Genomic DNA, 16,286 nt, shown 5'->3' with positions numbered 1-16,286 from the left:
TTTGTGTTGGATACATGCGTTGTATGATGGTGTTGAAATTTTGAATTCTTTGTGGACTTGGAGTGGCTACTCCCTTTGATGTGTCTATTATGGCTCCCAGGTATTGTTGTACCTTGCGTGGCAGAATTTTGGATTTTGTGAAATTGACGGTGAACCCGAGTTTGAAGAGGGTTTGTATGATCTGATTTGTGTGATTTGAGCACTGTATGAACGAATGGGCCTTGATTAGCCAGTCGTCCAAATATGGGAACACATGTATTTGCTGCCTTCTTATGTGTGCAGCGACTACCGCTAGACATTTGGTAAAGACTCTTGGTGCGGTTGTTAATCCGAAAGGCAGTACCTTGAATTGGTAATGTATTCCTTTGAATACAAACCTTAGGTATTTCCTGTGCGATGGGTGTATTGGTATATGGAAATAAGCATCCTTGAGGTCTAAAGTTGCCATGTAGTCGTGTAGTTTTAGCAATGGCAATACTTCTTGTAGTGTGACCATGTGGAAGTGGTCTGATTTGATGAAAGTGTTCACTACTCTGAGGTCTAGGATTGGTCTGAGCGTTTCGTCCTTCTTTGGTATCAGAAAGTACAGTGAGTAAACTCCTGTGTTTATTTGTGTGTCTGGCACTAATTCGATTGCATTCTTTTGCAATAGTGCCTGCACTTCTATCTCCAGGAGATTGGAATGGTGTGTTGTTAAATTTTGTGCTTTTGGTGGTATGTTTGGAGGGAATTGTAGAAATTCTATGCAATAACCATGTTGGATAATTGCTAGAACCCAAGTGTTTGTAGTGATTTCCTCCCATGCTTTGTAATAATGACCTATTCTTCCCCCCACTGGTGTTGTGTGGAGGGGGTGAGTGACATGTGAGTCATTGTTTAGTAGTAGGGGTTTTGGGGCTTTGAAATCTTCCTCTATTTCTAGGGAATTGCCCTCCTCTATATTGTCCCCGAAAACCTCCTCTATACTGTCCCTGGTAAGTGGACGGTGTTGCTTGTGAGGTGCTGGCTTGTGTGCTTTGACCCCGAAACCCCCCTCGAAAGGGCGTTTTACGGAATGTGCTGTAATTCCCTCTGCTCTGCGGGGAGTAGAGTGCGCCCATGGCTTTGGCAGTGTCCGTATCTTTTTTGAGTTTCTCAATCGCTGTGTCCACTTCTGGACCGAACAGTTCTTTTTCATTAAAAGGCATATTGAGAACTGCTTGTTGAATCTCTGGTTTAAATCCAGACGTTCGGAGCCATGCATGCCGTCTGATAGTTACAGATGTATTAATTGTCCGTGCAGCTGTATCTGCAGCGTCCATGGAGGAACGTATCTGGTTGTTGGAGATGGTCTGTCCCTCCTCAACCACTTGTTTCGCCCTATTTTGGAAGTCCTTGGGCAGATGTTGAATGAGATGTTGCATCTCGTCCCAGTGGGCTCTGTCATAGCGCGCAAGTAGTGCCTGGGAGTTCGCGATGCGCCACTGGTTTGCAGCTTGTGCTGCGACTCTTTTACCAGCTGCATCAAACTTGCGGCTTTCTTTATCTGGGGGTGGTGCATCTCCAGATGTGTGAGAGTTGGCCCTTTTCCTAGCTGCTCCTACAACAACAGAGTCTGGTGGCAGCTGTGTAGTGATGAAAACCGGGTCCGTAGGAGGCGGCTTATACTTCTTTTCCACCCTTGGTGTGATTGCCCTACTTTTGACCGGCTCCTTAAATATGTCTTTTGCGTGCCGGAGCATACCAGGGAGCATAGGCAGGCTTTGGTAGGAGCTGTGGGTGGAGGAGAGTGTGTTGAACAAGAAATCATCCTCGACCTGTTCTGAGTGGAGGCTTACGTTATGAAATTGTGCTGCTCTAGCCACCACCTGAGAGTACGCGGTGCTGTCTTCTGGTGGAGATGGCTTTGTAGGGTAGGCCTCCGGGCTGTTATCTGACACTGGGGCGTCGTATAGGTCCCATGCGTCCTGATCTTGGTCACCCTGGCTCATGGTGGTGTGAGCTGGGGAGTGAGATGGAGTTTGTGCTGGTGAAACGTTAATCACGGGCGGAGGAGAGGGTGGTGGTGTAATTCTTTTAACCACTTTTGGTTGTGGTGCTTGCTCCGTCTGGAACTCCAACCTTCTCTTTCTCCTAATGGGGGGAAGGGTGCTTATTTTTCCTGTCCCCTGCTGAATGAAGATACGCTTTTGCGTATGGTCCACATCAGTTGCTTGTAGCTCTTCCTCAAACCTATGCTTTTGCATTTGGGAGGTTAGCGAGTGCTCTTCTGTATAAGAGCCTGAAGCTGGGTCGCTTGCAGTTTGTTTCGGCGTCGAAACTTTGTCTGCGTGTTTTTTCGGCTCCGAGGTGACTTTTTTCCTTTTCGGGGCCGAAACCTCTCGGCGTCGATCTGTTTCGGTGCCGCTGTCTCGGCGTCGAGCCGTGTCCACACCGGCATCTCGGTGTCGAGGCTTGTCTCCAGCACTTTCTCGGTCCCGAGAAGGCTGCGTGCCGGTGTCTCGACCGGAGTCGGACGATCTCTGCACTGTTTTGGCCTTTTTCGGTGCCGACGGTCGGTCACCGAATTTATGGGTGGAGCCATGGCCTGGTGGCAGTGGCGTCCCCTGGGCCTTGTAAATGTTTCTTTGTGTGGTTTTCGACGTCTTACTCACGGTTTGTGTGTCGTCGAATCCTTCGGAGTCTGAGTCTTGGAACGAGAAGGTACCTTCTTCTTCCTGTTCCTCGAACTCCCGTTGGGCTGTCGGTGCGGACGCCATTTGAAGTCTTCTGGCTCGACGGTCTCGGAGTGTTTTTCGGGACCGGAACGCACGACAGGCCTCGCAGGTGTCTTCGCTGTGCTCAGGTGACAGGCACAGGTTGCAGACCAAGTGTTGGTCTGTGTAGGGGTATTTATTGTGGCATTTGGGGCAGAAACGAAACGGGGTCCGTTCCATCGGCGTTCTTCAGCACGCGGTCGGGCCGACCAGGCCCCGACGGAGGATCGAAAAACTACCCCGAAGGGCACCGGAGCTCTTCGATCTTCGATGCGGTGTGAAATCTAAGTACGCCGATCCCGAACGCAACAATACCGACGAAAATCTTCAGAAATTAGCTAATTTTCCGTTCCGAAACTCGGAGCGACAGGAACACGTCCGAACCCGATGGCGGAAAAAAAACAATCGAAGATGGAGTCGACGCCCATGCGCAATGGAGACAAAAGGAGGAGTCACTCGGTCCCGTGACTCGAAAGACTTCTTCGAACAAAAACAACTTGTAACACTCCGGCCCAACACCAGATGGCGAGCTATTGCAGAACATGCGTATCTACAGCGACAGATGCCATCGAACATATATTTTCTTAGTTTATTTTAAGAACCACAGGTTCAAATTTAACATGTAATATCTTGTTTGAAAGGTATTGCAGGTAAGTACATTAGGAACTTTGAATCATTTCAATTGCATGTATACTTTTCAAGTTATTCACAAATAGCTATTTTAAAAGTGGACACTTAGTGCAATTTTCACAGTTCCTGGGGGAGGTAAGTTTTTGTTAGTTTTACCAGGTAAGTAAGTCACTTACAGGGTTCAGTTCTTGGTCCAAGGTAGCCCACCGTTGGGGGTTCAGAGCAACCCCAAAGTTACCACACCAGCAGCTCAGGGCCGGTCAGGTGCAGAGTTCAAAGTGGTGCCCAAAACGCATAGGCTTCAATGAAGAGAAGGGGGTGCCCCGGTTCCAGTCTGCCAGCAGGTAAGTACCCGCGTCTTCGGAGGGCAGACCAGGGGGGTTTTGTAGGGCACCGGGGGGGACACAAGCCCACACAGAAATTTCACCCTCAGCGGCGCGGGGGCGGCCGGGTGCAGTGTTAGAACAAGCGTCGGGTTCGCAATGGAAGTCAATGAGAGATCAAGGGATCTCTTCAGCGCTGCAGGCAGGCAAGGGGGGGCTTCCTCGGGGAAACCTCCACTTGGGCAAGGGAGAGGGACTCCTGGGGGTCACTTCTGCAGTGAAAGTCCGGTCCTTCAGGTCCTGGGGGCTGCGGGTGCAGGGTCTTTTCCAGGCGTCGGGACTTAGGTTTCAGAGAGTCGCGGTCAGGGGAAGCCTCGGGATTCCCTCTGCAGGCGGCGCTGTGGGGGCTCAGGGGGGACAGGTTTTGGTACTCACAGTATCAGAGTAGTCCTGGGGTCCCTCCTGAGGTGTTGGATCGCCACCAGCCGAGTCGGGGTCGCCGGGTGCAGTGTTGCAAGTCTCACGCTTCTTGCGGGGAGCTTGCAGGGTTCTTTAAAGTTGCTGGAAACAAAGTTGCAGCTTTTCTTGGAGCAGGTCCGCTGTCCTCGGGAGTTTCTTGTCTTTTCGAAGCAGGGGCAGTCCTCAGAGGATGTCGAGGTCGCTGGTCCCTTTGGAAGGCGTCGCTGAAGCAGGATCTTTGGAAGGCAGGAGACAGGCCGGTGAGTTTCTGGAGCCAAGGCAGTTGTCGTCTTCTGGTCTTCCGCTGCAGGGGTTTTCAGCTGGGCAGTCCTTCTTCTTGTAGTTGCAGGAATCTAATTTTCTAGGGTTCAGGGTAGCCTTTAAATACTAAATTTAAGGGCGTGTTTAGGTCTGGGGGGTTAGTAGCCAATGGCTACTAGCCCTGAGGGTGGGTACACCCTCTTTGTGCCTCCTCCCAAGGGGAGGGGGTCACAATCCTAATCCTATTGGGGGAATCCTCCATCTGCAAGATGGAGGATTTCTAAAAGTTAGAGTCACTTCAGCTCAGGACACCTTAGGGGCTGTCCTGACTGGCCAGTGACTCCTCCTTGTTTTTCTCATTATTTTCTCCGGCCTTGCCGCCAAAAGTGGGGCCTGGCCGGAGGGGGCGGGCAACTCCACTAGCTGGAGTGTCCTGCTGGGTTGGCACAAAGGAGGTGAGCCTTTGAGGCTCACCGCCAGGTGTGACAATTCCTGCCTGGGGGAGGTGTTAGCATCTCCACCCAGTGCAGGCTTTGTTACTGGCCTCAGAGTGACAAAGGCACTCTCCCCATGGGGCCAGCAACATGTCTCGGTTTGTGGCAGGCTGCTAAAACTAGTCAGCCTACACAGATAGTCGGTTAAGTTTCAGGGGGCACCTCTAAGGTGCCCTCTGTGGTGTATTTTACAATAAAATGTACACTGGCATCAGTGTGCATTTATTGTGCTGAGAAGTTTGATACCAAACTTCCCAGTTTTCAGTGTAGCCATTATGGTGCTGTGGAGTTCGTGTTTGACAGACTCCCAGACCATATACTCTTATGGCTACCCTGCACTTACAATGTCTAAGGTTTTGTTTAGACACTGTAGGGGTACCATGCTCATGCACTGGTACCCTCACCTATGGTATAGTGCACCCTGCCTTAGCGCTGTAAGGCCTGCTAGAGGGGTGTCTTACCTATACTGCATAGGCAGTGAGAGGCTGGCATGGCACCCTGAGGGGAGTGCCATGTCGACTTACTCGTTTTGTCCTCCCTAGCACACACAAGCTGGCAAGCAGTGTGTCTGTGCTGAGTGAGAGGTCTCCAGGGTGGCATAAGACATGCTGCAGCCCTTAGAGACCTTCCTTGGCATCAGGGCCCTTGGTACTAGAAGTACCAGTTACAAGGGACTTATCTGGATGCCAGGGTCTGCCAATTGTGGATACAAAAGTACAGGTTAGGGAAAGAACACTGGTGCTGGGGCCTGGTTAGCAGGCCTCAGCACACTTTCAATTGTAAACATAGCATCAGCAAAGGCAAAAAGTCAGGGGGCAACCATGCCAAGGAGGCATTTCCTTACAGCTGGTAAGCAGTGTGTCTGGGCTGAGTGAGGGGTCTCTAGGGTGGCATAATACATGCTGCAGCCCTTAGAGACCTTCCCTGGCATCAGGGCCCTTGGTACCAGAGGTATCAGTTACAAGGGACTTATCTGGGTGCCAGGGTGTGCCAATTGTGGAATCAAAAGTACAGGTTAGGGAAAGAACACTGGTGCTGGGGCCTGGTTAGCAGGCCTCAGCACACTTTCAATTCAAAACATAGCATCAGCAAAGGCAAAAAGTCAGGGGGTAACCATGCCAAGGAGGCATTTCCTTACAGGGTGAGCCTTTGAGGCTCACCGCCAGGTGTTACAGCTCCTGCAAGGGGGAGGTGATAGCATCTCCACCCAATGCAGGCTTTGTTACTAGCCACAAAGTGACAAAGGCACTCTCCCCATATGGCCAGCAACATGTCTCAAGTGTGGCAGGCTTCTAAAACCAGTCAGCATACACAGGTAGTTGGTTAAGGTTTCAGGGGGCACCTCTAAGGTGCCCTCTGGGGTGTATTTTACAATAAGATGTACACTGGCATCAGTGTGCTTTTATTGTGCTGTGAAGTTTGATACCAAACTTCCCAGTCTTCAGTGTAGCCATTATGGTGCTGTGGAGTTCATGTTTGACAGACTCCCAGACCAGATACTCTTATGGCTACCCTGCACTTACAATGTCTAAGGTTTGGCTTAGACACTGTAGGGGCACAGTGCTCATGCACTGGTGCCCTCACCCATGGTATAGTGCACCCTGCCTTAGGGCTGTAAGGCCGGCTAGAGGGGTGACTTATCTATACTGCATAGGCAGTGTGAGGTTGGCATGGTACCCTGAGGGGAGTGCCATGTCGACTTACTCGTTTTGTCCTCACCATCACACACAAGCTGACAAGCAGTGTGTCTGTGCTGAGTGAGGGGTCCCCAGGGTGGCATAAGATATGCTGCAGCCCTTAGAGACCTTCCCTGGCATCAGGGCCCTTGGTACCAGGGGTACCAGTCACAAGGGACTTACCTGGATGCCAGGGTGTGCCAATTGTGAAAACAAAAGTACAGGTTAGGGAAAGAACACTGGTGTTGGGGCCTGGTTAGCAGGCCTCAGCACACTTTCAATTCAAAACATAGCATCAGCAAAGGCAAAAAGTCAGGGGGTAACCATGCCAAGGAGGCATTTCCTTACAACTACCCTCTGATAAGCCTACTGCTTGACCACACTACCACAAAATAGAGCATTAGAATTATCTAATTTTGCCACCATCAATCTCTAAGGAGGACCCTTGGACTCTGTGCACACTATCTCGTACTTTGAGATAGTATATACAGAGCCAACTTCCTACACTGTGAGGACCATATAGTCTTATGGATACCCTCCACTTACGATGTCTAAGGTTTTGCTTAGACACTGTAGGGGCATAGTGCTAATGCACTTATGCCCTCACCTATGGTATACTGCACCCTGCCTTAGGGCTGGAAGGCCTGCTAGAGGGTGACTTACCTATGCCACAGGCAGTGTGAGGTTGGCATGGCACCCTGAGGGGAGTGCCATGTCGACTTAGCGATTTTCTCCCCACCAGCACACACAAGCTGGAAAGCGGTGTGCATGTGCTGAGTGAGGGGTCCCCAGGGTGGCATGAGACATACTGCAGCCCTTAGAGAACTTCCCTGGCATCAGGGCCCTTGGTACCAGGGGTACCATATACAAGGGACTTATCTGGGTGCCAGGGTGTGCCAATTGTGGAAGCAAGTGTATAGTTTAGGGAAAGAACACTGGTGCTGGGGCTTGGTTAGCAGGGTCCCAGCACACTTTCAATCATAACTGGCATCAGCAAAAGGCAAAAAGTGAGGGGGTAACCATGCCAAGGAGGCATTTCCTTACAGCAGGTCACAGTATAATTTCACTCACCGGGCAGCCGCCAGCTTCTTCAGCTCCTGCCAGTGCTCCACAAACTGCGCCAAGCGCTGCTCAATCTCTTCCTTCCCAATGGTGTTATCATCCGAAAGCTTCCGTCCTGTGTCCAATACTCCCTGGAGAGGGAGAAAGAAGAGATTAGGATAGCCCGAACCACTCACAAACCGGAGCACGGAAATCAGGTGATTGGAGGTGCGAGCATCTTAGGGCACTGGGAGAGAAGAACTGGAGGATGAAACAAATTGTGTTTGGTGGCACCCTGAACTATAACAGATTTTCTTGAAGATCTGCAGAAGCATTCCTTCTACCTACTAGGCAAATCTCATACCAGTAGTGTCTCTTGCACTCTAACAAAGACAGACGTGCCCACATCTATCACGTCACGGCTCTCCCCTCACCTGGATTGCTGGCTCGTGTGCTGCCAACTCAGCCTCCAGACGCTTGTGCTTCTTCCGGAGGTTCTGGACACCAGTCAGGTCACGGCCATAGTCTTCAGAGTTCACCAGCAGCTTCTTCTCTCTGAACAGAAGAACAGGCTCTGGTCAGAACAAGCACCACAAGCCCCTCTACAGGCCGCCCAGTTCTGTAGAGACGCATCCCCAGTAGACCCAACGTGCATATATCCATTGAAGCACAGAGCACCCCCAGGTGTCTCCCTCTATCCCTGCCTCAGCTTGATGCAGCCCAAGTGCTCTGGTGTTCGAGTCACTCACTTGATCCAGGACTCCTCGTCATCCATGTCCCGGAAGAACTGGTGAAGGCGGTGGGACTCGTTGAGCTTGGCGCGGCGGCCGGATGCCATACTCTTGATTCTCTGGAAGCGGTCATTGATCGCATCCCTCTTCTCCTTCACCTGCGTGGTGTCGAAGGCGCTGCTGGTCATCAGGCTGTCAGCCTGGCTGTTCAGATCCTTCAGACGGTCCTATGGACAGAACAGAAGCAAACCCCACATGACGGTTACAAAGCAACTTTTTAGGGTGGTCAGCCCCAGTATTTAATTTTGGGGGGGGGGGGGGGGGGGGGGGGGGGGGGGGGGTCTCACCTAGTGGCAGTTTTTAACTTCAGCAATAGGCCACTGCTATCCAGAGCCCAGTGTATGTAATCTGCCCCCGAAACTGGCTTAAAACGTGGTTGGCAGATTTAACGTTCCTGTAAGGCCATAGTATATGGGGCAGAAATGCACCCATGGCCTGGAACGTTCTATGCAACTTCTGGACTGCAGCACCTATTGAGCCATCCACTATGGCTTGAGGTCTATCGTGTGTGGCCTGACTGGCCAGTGACTCCTCCTTGTTATTCTCATTATTTTCTCCGGCCTTGCCGCCAAAAGTGGGGGCCGGGGCCGGAGGGGGCGGGCAACTCCACTAGCTGGAGTGTCCTGCGGTGCTGTGACAAAGGGGTGAGCCTTTGAGGCTCACCGCCAGGTGTTACAGCTCCTGCCTGGGGGAGGTGTTAGCATCTCCACCCAGTGCAGGCTTTGTTACTGGCCTCAGAGTGACAAAGGCACTCTCCCCATGGGGCCAGCAACATGTCTCTAGTGTGGCAGGCTGCTGGAACTAGTCAGCCTACACAGATAGTCGGTTAAGTTTCAGGGGGCACCTCTAAGGTGCCCTCTGGGGTGTATTTTGCAATAAAATGTACACTGGCATCAGTGTGCATTTATTGTGCTGAGAAGTTTGATACCAAACTTCCCAGTTTTCAGTGTAGCCATTATGGTGCTGTGGAGTTCGTGTTTGACAGACTCCCAGACCATATACTCTTATGGCTACCCTGCACTTACAATGTCTAAGGTTTTGCTTAGACACTGTAGGGGTACAGTGCTCATGTACTGGTACCCTCACCTATGGTACAGTGCACCCTGCCTTAGGGCTGTAAGGCCTGCTAGAGGGGTGTCTTACCTATACTGCATAGGCAGTGAGAGGCTGGCATGGCACCCTGAGGGGAGTGCCATGTCGACTTACTCGTTTTGTCCTCACTAGCACACACAAGCTGGCAAGCAGTGTGTCTGTGCTGAGTGAGAGGTCTCCAGGGTGGCATAAGACATGCTGCAGCCCTTAGAGACCTTCCTTGGCATCAGGGCCCTTGGTACTAGAAGTACCAGTTACAAGGGACTTATCTGGATGCCAGGGTCTGCCGATTGTGGATACAAAAGTACAGGTTAGGGAAAGAACACTGGTGCTGGGGCCTGGCTAGCAGGCCTCAGCACACTTTCAATTGTAAACATAGCATCAGCAAAGGCAAAAAGTCAGGGGGCAGCCATGCCAAGGAGGCATTTCCTTACAGGAAGCCAATGCTCCGAAGATTCACCAGTGGTAGGAGAGTACCCTCTTTCTTGGCACTGTTACCCCAATTTTCTGCCTGTTGTCTCCAGCTCCATTTTCCTGGACTTCGGGAGTGCGGGGATGCCATTTCATGCGTGTACTGGACATAGGTCACTACCTATGTCCAGCTACATAATATTAACTCTGAACCTAGGCATGTTTGGTATCAAACATGTCTGAATCATACCCCAGTACTGTTACCAGTATTGGAAGTATGATTCCATGCACTCTGGGGCCTCCTTAGGGCCCTCCCTGCCCCAGCATTGCTACCACCAGTGTTACAGGTTTTCCGGGCAGCCCAGCTGCTGCTACCCTTCAGACAGGTTTCAGCCCTCCTGCTGCTTGATCCAATCAAGCCCAGGAAGGCAGAACAAAGGATTTCCTTTGGGAGAGGGAAGTAACATCCTCTCCCTTTGGAAATAGGAGTGACTGGCTTGGGAGGAGTAGCCTCCCCGAGCCAGTGGTATGCTTTGAAGGGCAGAGATGGTGCCCTCCCTGCATAAACCAGTCAGCACCCATTCACGGACCCCAGTCCCTGCTCTGGCGCGAAACTGGACTATGGAAAGGGGAGTGTCCACTGTCCATTACCACCCCAGGGGTGGTGCTCAGAGCCCCTCCAGAGGGTCCCTGGGTTCTGTCATCTTGTTTCCAAGGTTTGCAGGGAATTCTGGGAGCATCTGAGTGGCCAGGCAGGTGATGTCAGAGCCCCCTCCTGATTGGTGCTTACCTGGCTATGTGACCAATCCCCCTTTGAGGGCTATTTAGGGTCTCTTTATTGGGTGGGTCCTCAGAATCTGCTTGCAAGACTCCAGCAGGATTTCTTTGCAACCTGCACTTCAGGCTACTGGAACCGCAACAGTGCCCTCCAAGAACCAACAATGCTGCAATCCACAAAGAAGACTCTTCTGCAACTTTGTTTCCACGGCTCCTGCCAGCTTTGCAACATTTCTCCGGCCATGCATCCTCAGAAGACAGCAACTCTTCAGCCAGCACAGGAAGAAAGAAGGAATCTCCCTTGGAGTGAAGGGGTCACTACCCCTGCATCTGCAGACACCTGCAGCAACAACGACCGGCTCTGTAAATCTTCCTCATCTTGAACTGCGTGGATCCTGCATCACAGTGGTGGTCCGGAGTAGTTTTCTTGGTCCTCTGCCAGCTGTCCAACTTTGGTGAAGGTAAGCCCTTGCCTTCCATGCAGGACAGTACCCCCCCCCCCCCCCCCCCATGCACTGCGTCTGCATCTCCTCCAAGGGATCTTCAGACGACGTGCTGCTGCAGTCCCCAGCACTCCTTCCTGCAATGCTCTGCCCTCTGTTTCTCCTGCGGCATGGGATCCTTTTCTGAAGTGCTGTCCTTCTGCAACTTTTGTGCCCCGTCCTGTGGGACTCCTGTGGGTGCTGCCTCTGTTCCTGTGGACTCTCTGCAACGCGGAGGGTCCCCTGCAACCCCCCTCTCCTGGGTTGAGTCCTCATTGACCTTGCTGGTCCCTGGCAGCTCCACTTTTCTACTAACCACAAACTTGCTTTTGCCAAGGCTTGGTGGAATTCCTGGACTGACACCCGTCTGTAATCCTCACTCCAGCGTAGGGCTTCATCTGCATCCATCAGGAACCGTTCTCCGGCTCCAGGGCTACAGTGCTGACCTGTTCTTCCTCACCGTCGACCAACTCCTGCAACTACAGCTGGGTGGGTAGTAGCTCCTACTCCTCCTGGACTCCACTGTGACTCTTGGACTCGGTCCCATCTCTCCACAGGTCTTCTACAGGAATGCACCGCTGGTTTCTTGCAGGCTTTTCTGGGTGTCTTTCTTCATTTCCGTCCTTTTGGGTGGTTTGGGGAAAATCCAGTGTTTTACTCCTGCATTCCTGGTCGCTGGGGGATACTGTGTTACTTACCTCTGGTTTTCTAGTACTCCCAGCTCCTCTCTACACATTCCATTTACCTACGTGGGGGTCCTGTGTTCGCATTCCATTTTTGTAGTATATGGTTTGGGCTCCCCCTAAGGTCACTATTGGTTATTGGTATTTGTACTGATTTCTAACATTTTCTATGCCTATTTCGGATTGCTGGTGTATATATTTAGTGTTCCTTAAAGGCTTTCTTGCCCTTGTCTATAATTCTGGGGAGCAACTGGAAGGCACAGGTTTGCCGCTGAGATGGCATCAGGGTTTTAGGAAGAAGCAAGATTCCTCCCTTTTTTCCTCCAGCCAGACCACATATAGGTCTGCCGCCCTCTTTATTGGTCCATTGTAAATTGACGGGTTGTCCAGTGCGACATCCTCGAACGGTAGCTGTCAACTCCTTCTGAAGATTCAGCAGAGATCCTGCCACTCGTCTGCAAACCAGCTCAGTTTCTCTGCCCTGCTAGACTCTCCCTCCTTGTACAGGGAGTGCAGAATTATTAGGCAAGTTGTATTTTTGAGGATTAATTTTATTATTGAACAACCATGTTCTCAATGAACCCAAAAAACTCATTAATATCAAAGCTGAATATTTTTGGAAGTAGTTTTTAGTTTGTTTTTAGTTTTAGCTATGTTAGGGGGATATCTGTGTGTGCAGGTGACTATTACTGTGCATAATTATTAGGCAACTTAACAAAAAACAAATATATACCCATTTCAATTATTTATTACCAGTGAAACCAATATAACATCTCAACATTCACAAATATACATTTCTGACATTCAAAAACAAAACAAAAACAAATCAGTGACCAATATAGCCACCTTTCTTTGAAAGGACACTCAAAAGCCTGCCATCCATGGATTCTGTCAGTGTTTTGATCTGTTCACCATCAACATTGCGTGCAGCAGCAACCACAGCCTCCCAGACACTGTTCAGAGAGGTGTACTGTTTTCCCTCCTTGTAAATCTCACATTTGATGGACCACAGGTTCTCAATGGGGTTCAGATCAGGTGAACAAGGAGGCCATGTCATTAGATTTCCTTCTTTTATACCCTTTCTTGCCAGCCACGCTGTGGAGTACTTGGACGCGTGTGATGGAGCATTGTTCTGCATGAAAATCATGTTTTTCTTGAAGGATGCAGACTTCTTCCTGTACCACTGCTTGAAGAAGGTGTCTTCCAGGAACTGGCAGTAGGACTGGGAGTTGAGCTTGACTCCATCCTCAACCCGAAAAGGCCCCACAAGCTCATCTTTGATGATACCAGCCCAAACCAGTACTCCACCTCCACCTTGCTGGCGTCTGAGTCGGACTGGAGCTCTCTGCCCTTTACCAATCCAGCCACGGGCCCATCCATCTGGCCCATCAAGACTCACTCTCATTTCATCAGTCCATGAAACCTTAGAAAAATCAGTCTTGAGATATTTCTTGGCCCAGTCTTGACGTTTCAGCTTGTGTGTCTTGTTCAGTGGTGGTCGTCTTTCAGCCTTTCTTACCTTGGCCATGTCTCTGAGTATTGCACACCTTGTGCTTTTGGGCACTCCAGTGATGTTGCAGCTCTGAAATATGGCCAAACTGGTGGCAAGTGGCATCGTGGCAGCTGCACGCTTGACTTTTCTCAGTTCATGGGCAGTTATTTTGCGCCTTGGTTTTTCCACACGCTTCTTGCGACCCTGTTGACTATTTTGAATGAAACGCTTGATTGTTCGATGATCACACTTCAGAAGCTTTGCAATTTTAAGAGTGCTGCATCCCTCTGCAAGATATCTCACTATTTTTTACTTTTCTGAGCCTGTCAAGTCCTTCTTTTGACCCATTTTGCCAAAGGAAAGGAAGTTGCCTAATAATTATGCACACCTGATATAGGGTGTTGATGTCATTAGACCACACCCCTTCTCATTACAGAGATGCACATCACCTAATATGCTTAATTGGTAGTAGGCTTTCGAGTCTATACAGCTTGGAGTAAGACAACATGCATAAAGAGGATGATGTGGTCAAAATACTCATTTGCCTAATAATTCTGCACTCCCTGTAATTTAAGAGGTCCTCCTGTTCTTCCTCATGCGATTCTGGCATTGAGGTGCCTTCAATGTCCAGAAATCTTCTCTCAAGTCCTTTTGCTTCGAGGGTTTCGCTGGGATCCAAAAGTTCTTGAGGGAGTTGTCAAACTTCTTATGCTGCAGGAGAGCTGCCATTTCAACCGAGTCATAGTCTTTTCCTTTTGACCGCGAGGGTTCAGTGCCGGTCGTTGAGGAGGATTTTCTTTTTTTGAGGAAATCTGCTTTGTGTCCTTTGGCCCCTCCTTCGTGCCTGCCATAGTTTTGTTTTAAAGGCTTGCCCCCAACGGTGTCCTTTGGCTGGGACCCGTGCAGTTCTGTGTTTGTGCCAAACTTTGCTCGTCGATAGTTTCAACGTTAAGGTGGCCTTCGGATTCTTTGGGGCTTTCGTTATCTTTCTCTTTTCTGCATCCCTGGCCGATTTCCTTGCTTCTTCTGCTTTTTCGATGCTGACAACATCCCCTAAGGAATGTCGGGCTGCCCTCACTGTGCCAGCACAGCTTCTTCACCATTTTCTTCATTGTTAATGGAGACCCATGTCCTTCAGGGATTCCTGTTTTTTCTGAGTGCCAGCCACGACATGTTGTGAAAGTCACTGATTTAATCTGCACTCGAGTCTTACGAAGGAATTCGGCACAGGCCTCGCAATCTATCAGCATTGTGATCCGTCGGAAGGCGTATGATACAGACCTTGTGTGGATCCCTCTGTGCAAATTTGTGGTGCCAGTTTGAAAAGAATTTAAAAGGGGTGTTCTCCAAATGACTTATCTGTCCCTCTCGTCCGTATTCTCCAGCTCTGTGTCCTCCAGCAATGGGGATCTCCTCTCCGAGGGAAGCTTATCTCCTGGCTTTGATATTCCTCGTGGCTGGTGGTGACCTCTTTTGGGGTCACCCCCCACATTTTTTTTTTTTTTTTTTATTAACCCCTCTCTTCTCTGTAGATCCTTGTATATTATTCAAAAGCTCCTCTGGTGTGCTTCCAGACCCAACGGCAAAAAAAGTCTTTATATGTCAACAATGAACATAAACTTCCAGGGCGCCATCCAACTTGACATAAGGAATGAACTTGCCACCACATGATGGTCGACGCTGACCAAACCATTCACACATGAAGAAAGAAAAGAAAGAAAAAAAAAGGCCAAGGCACTATTCCGGACCAAACCAATAGATTGCAGAATAGATGCGCAGCATGTGAATCCAGAAAAAGATTTATGGTGCAAAGCTTATTTTGTTTGCAGCATGTGTGGCTGTACATAAACATGCTTTACATCAACTGTAAAGCAGTTTCCTCCTTGCAGCGTCTAACACGATGATGCAAATGTTTGAAGCAAAGTTCCTAATACAGTCTGGCCAAATACGGCTCCTTGACAAGCTAATGTGTTTACACAGTCCCGTTTGGTGGAAGTGGATGGAGCTGATCAAGTAGTAACTTTACAAATATCAGCTAATGGGATGTTACCCAAGAAAGCCATAGTGGCCCCTTCGTACATGTAGAGTGCCTCCCGAAGGTACGGAGAGCACACTTTAGAACATTTGCATAGCAAGTCTGGAAGTATTCAACAATCCACCCTACAATGCCTGCTTTCAAAAGACTGAACTTTACAGGGGGCCACAAATTGTAGACCGATCTTACGAATAGCTTTAGCCCTATCAAAATAAGATATTAATGCCTGTTTCACATGTCAGGGATTTCTGCTACAAAACCAGGGTGTTCAAAGGATACCGGCAGCTCAACTGAATGATCCACATTAAATGCTGATATTTCCTTAGGCACAAACTTGGGGTTCGTAATAAAAAAACACGGTCTCTGTGAACCTGTAAAAAAAAGGCTCTACAATAGTGAGCTTGCAGTTCATTGATGCACCTGAGTGAAGTTATTGCTAAGAGAAAAGCCACTTTCCATGAAAGGTACTGCCAAGTCCTTGAGCTTCGTGAGAACTACATTAGTTTCTAAGAAGGTGCAACAGGTGTTCCTGGGGATACACCTGCTGAGTCCCTCATGAACACCTTCACCACAGGAATTTAAAGAGAGGAGTAATCCCTCTTTGGATATAGATGTGTATGCCAGATGTGCCTTGTGAAGATAAAAATAGGTACGAAAAGATGTCCTAAAACCCCTGGGGTAGCGTATAGGTCATAGGTGTTTCCCTGACTGCGAGGGAGTCTGTGAGGGCTTGAGGGTAAAGTTCATACTCTGTGTCCTGTTTAAGAGGGCCACAAAATTAAAGTGTGGAGTGAGGCTTCTGCTGTTTTCTGTGCTACTGAACTCAGAGAGGTCCGACAGGTAAGGGAGCATTATGCCACAAGATGATATAGGCACTGAGAAATGGATCCATTTTCCTGAGGAA

General features: G+C 49.7%; 1 protein-coding gene across 6 annotated transcripts in view; it reads right to left on the bottom strand.

Moving 5' to 3' along the window:
* The window catches only part of SPTAN1 (spectrin alpha, non-erythrocytic 1), a 316,746-nt gene that overhangs the window by 149,496 nt on the left and 150,964 nt on the right, over nt 1–16,286 (bottom strand). For all 6 annotated transcript variants that reach the window (XM_069237004.1, XM_069237007.1, XM_069237009.1 and 3 more), the window contains 3 exons: nt 8,369–8,577; nt 8,054–8,174; nt 7,650–7,771 (listed from right to left, as the gene is read on the bottom strand). In XM_069237004.1, the coding sequence (XP_069093105.1) occupies nt 7,650–7,771; nt 8,054–8,174; nt 8,369–8,577 (452 nt within the window). The remainder of the gene's footprint in view (nt 1–7,649; nt 7,772–8,053; nt 8,175–8,368; nt 8,578–16,286) is intronic.

This window comes from Pleurodeles waltl, chromosome 6, assembly GCF_031143425.1.
Source record: "Pleurodeles waltl isolate 20211129_DDA chromosome 6, aPleWal1.hap1.20221129, whole genome shotgun sequence".
NCBI lineage: Eukaryota > Metazoa > Chordata > Amphibia > Caudata > Salamandridae > Pleurodeles > Pleurodeles waltl.
The sequence above is the reverse complement of the archived record's forward strand: the minus strand, read 5'-3'. Positions and strand labels throughout refer to the sequence as shown.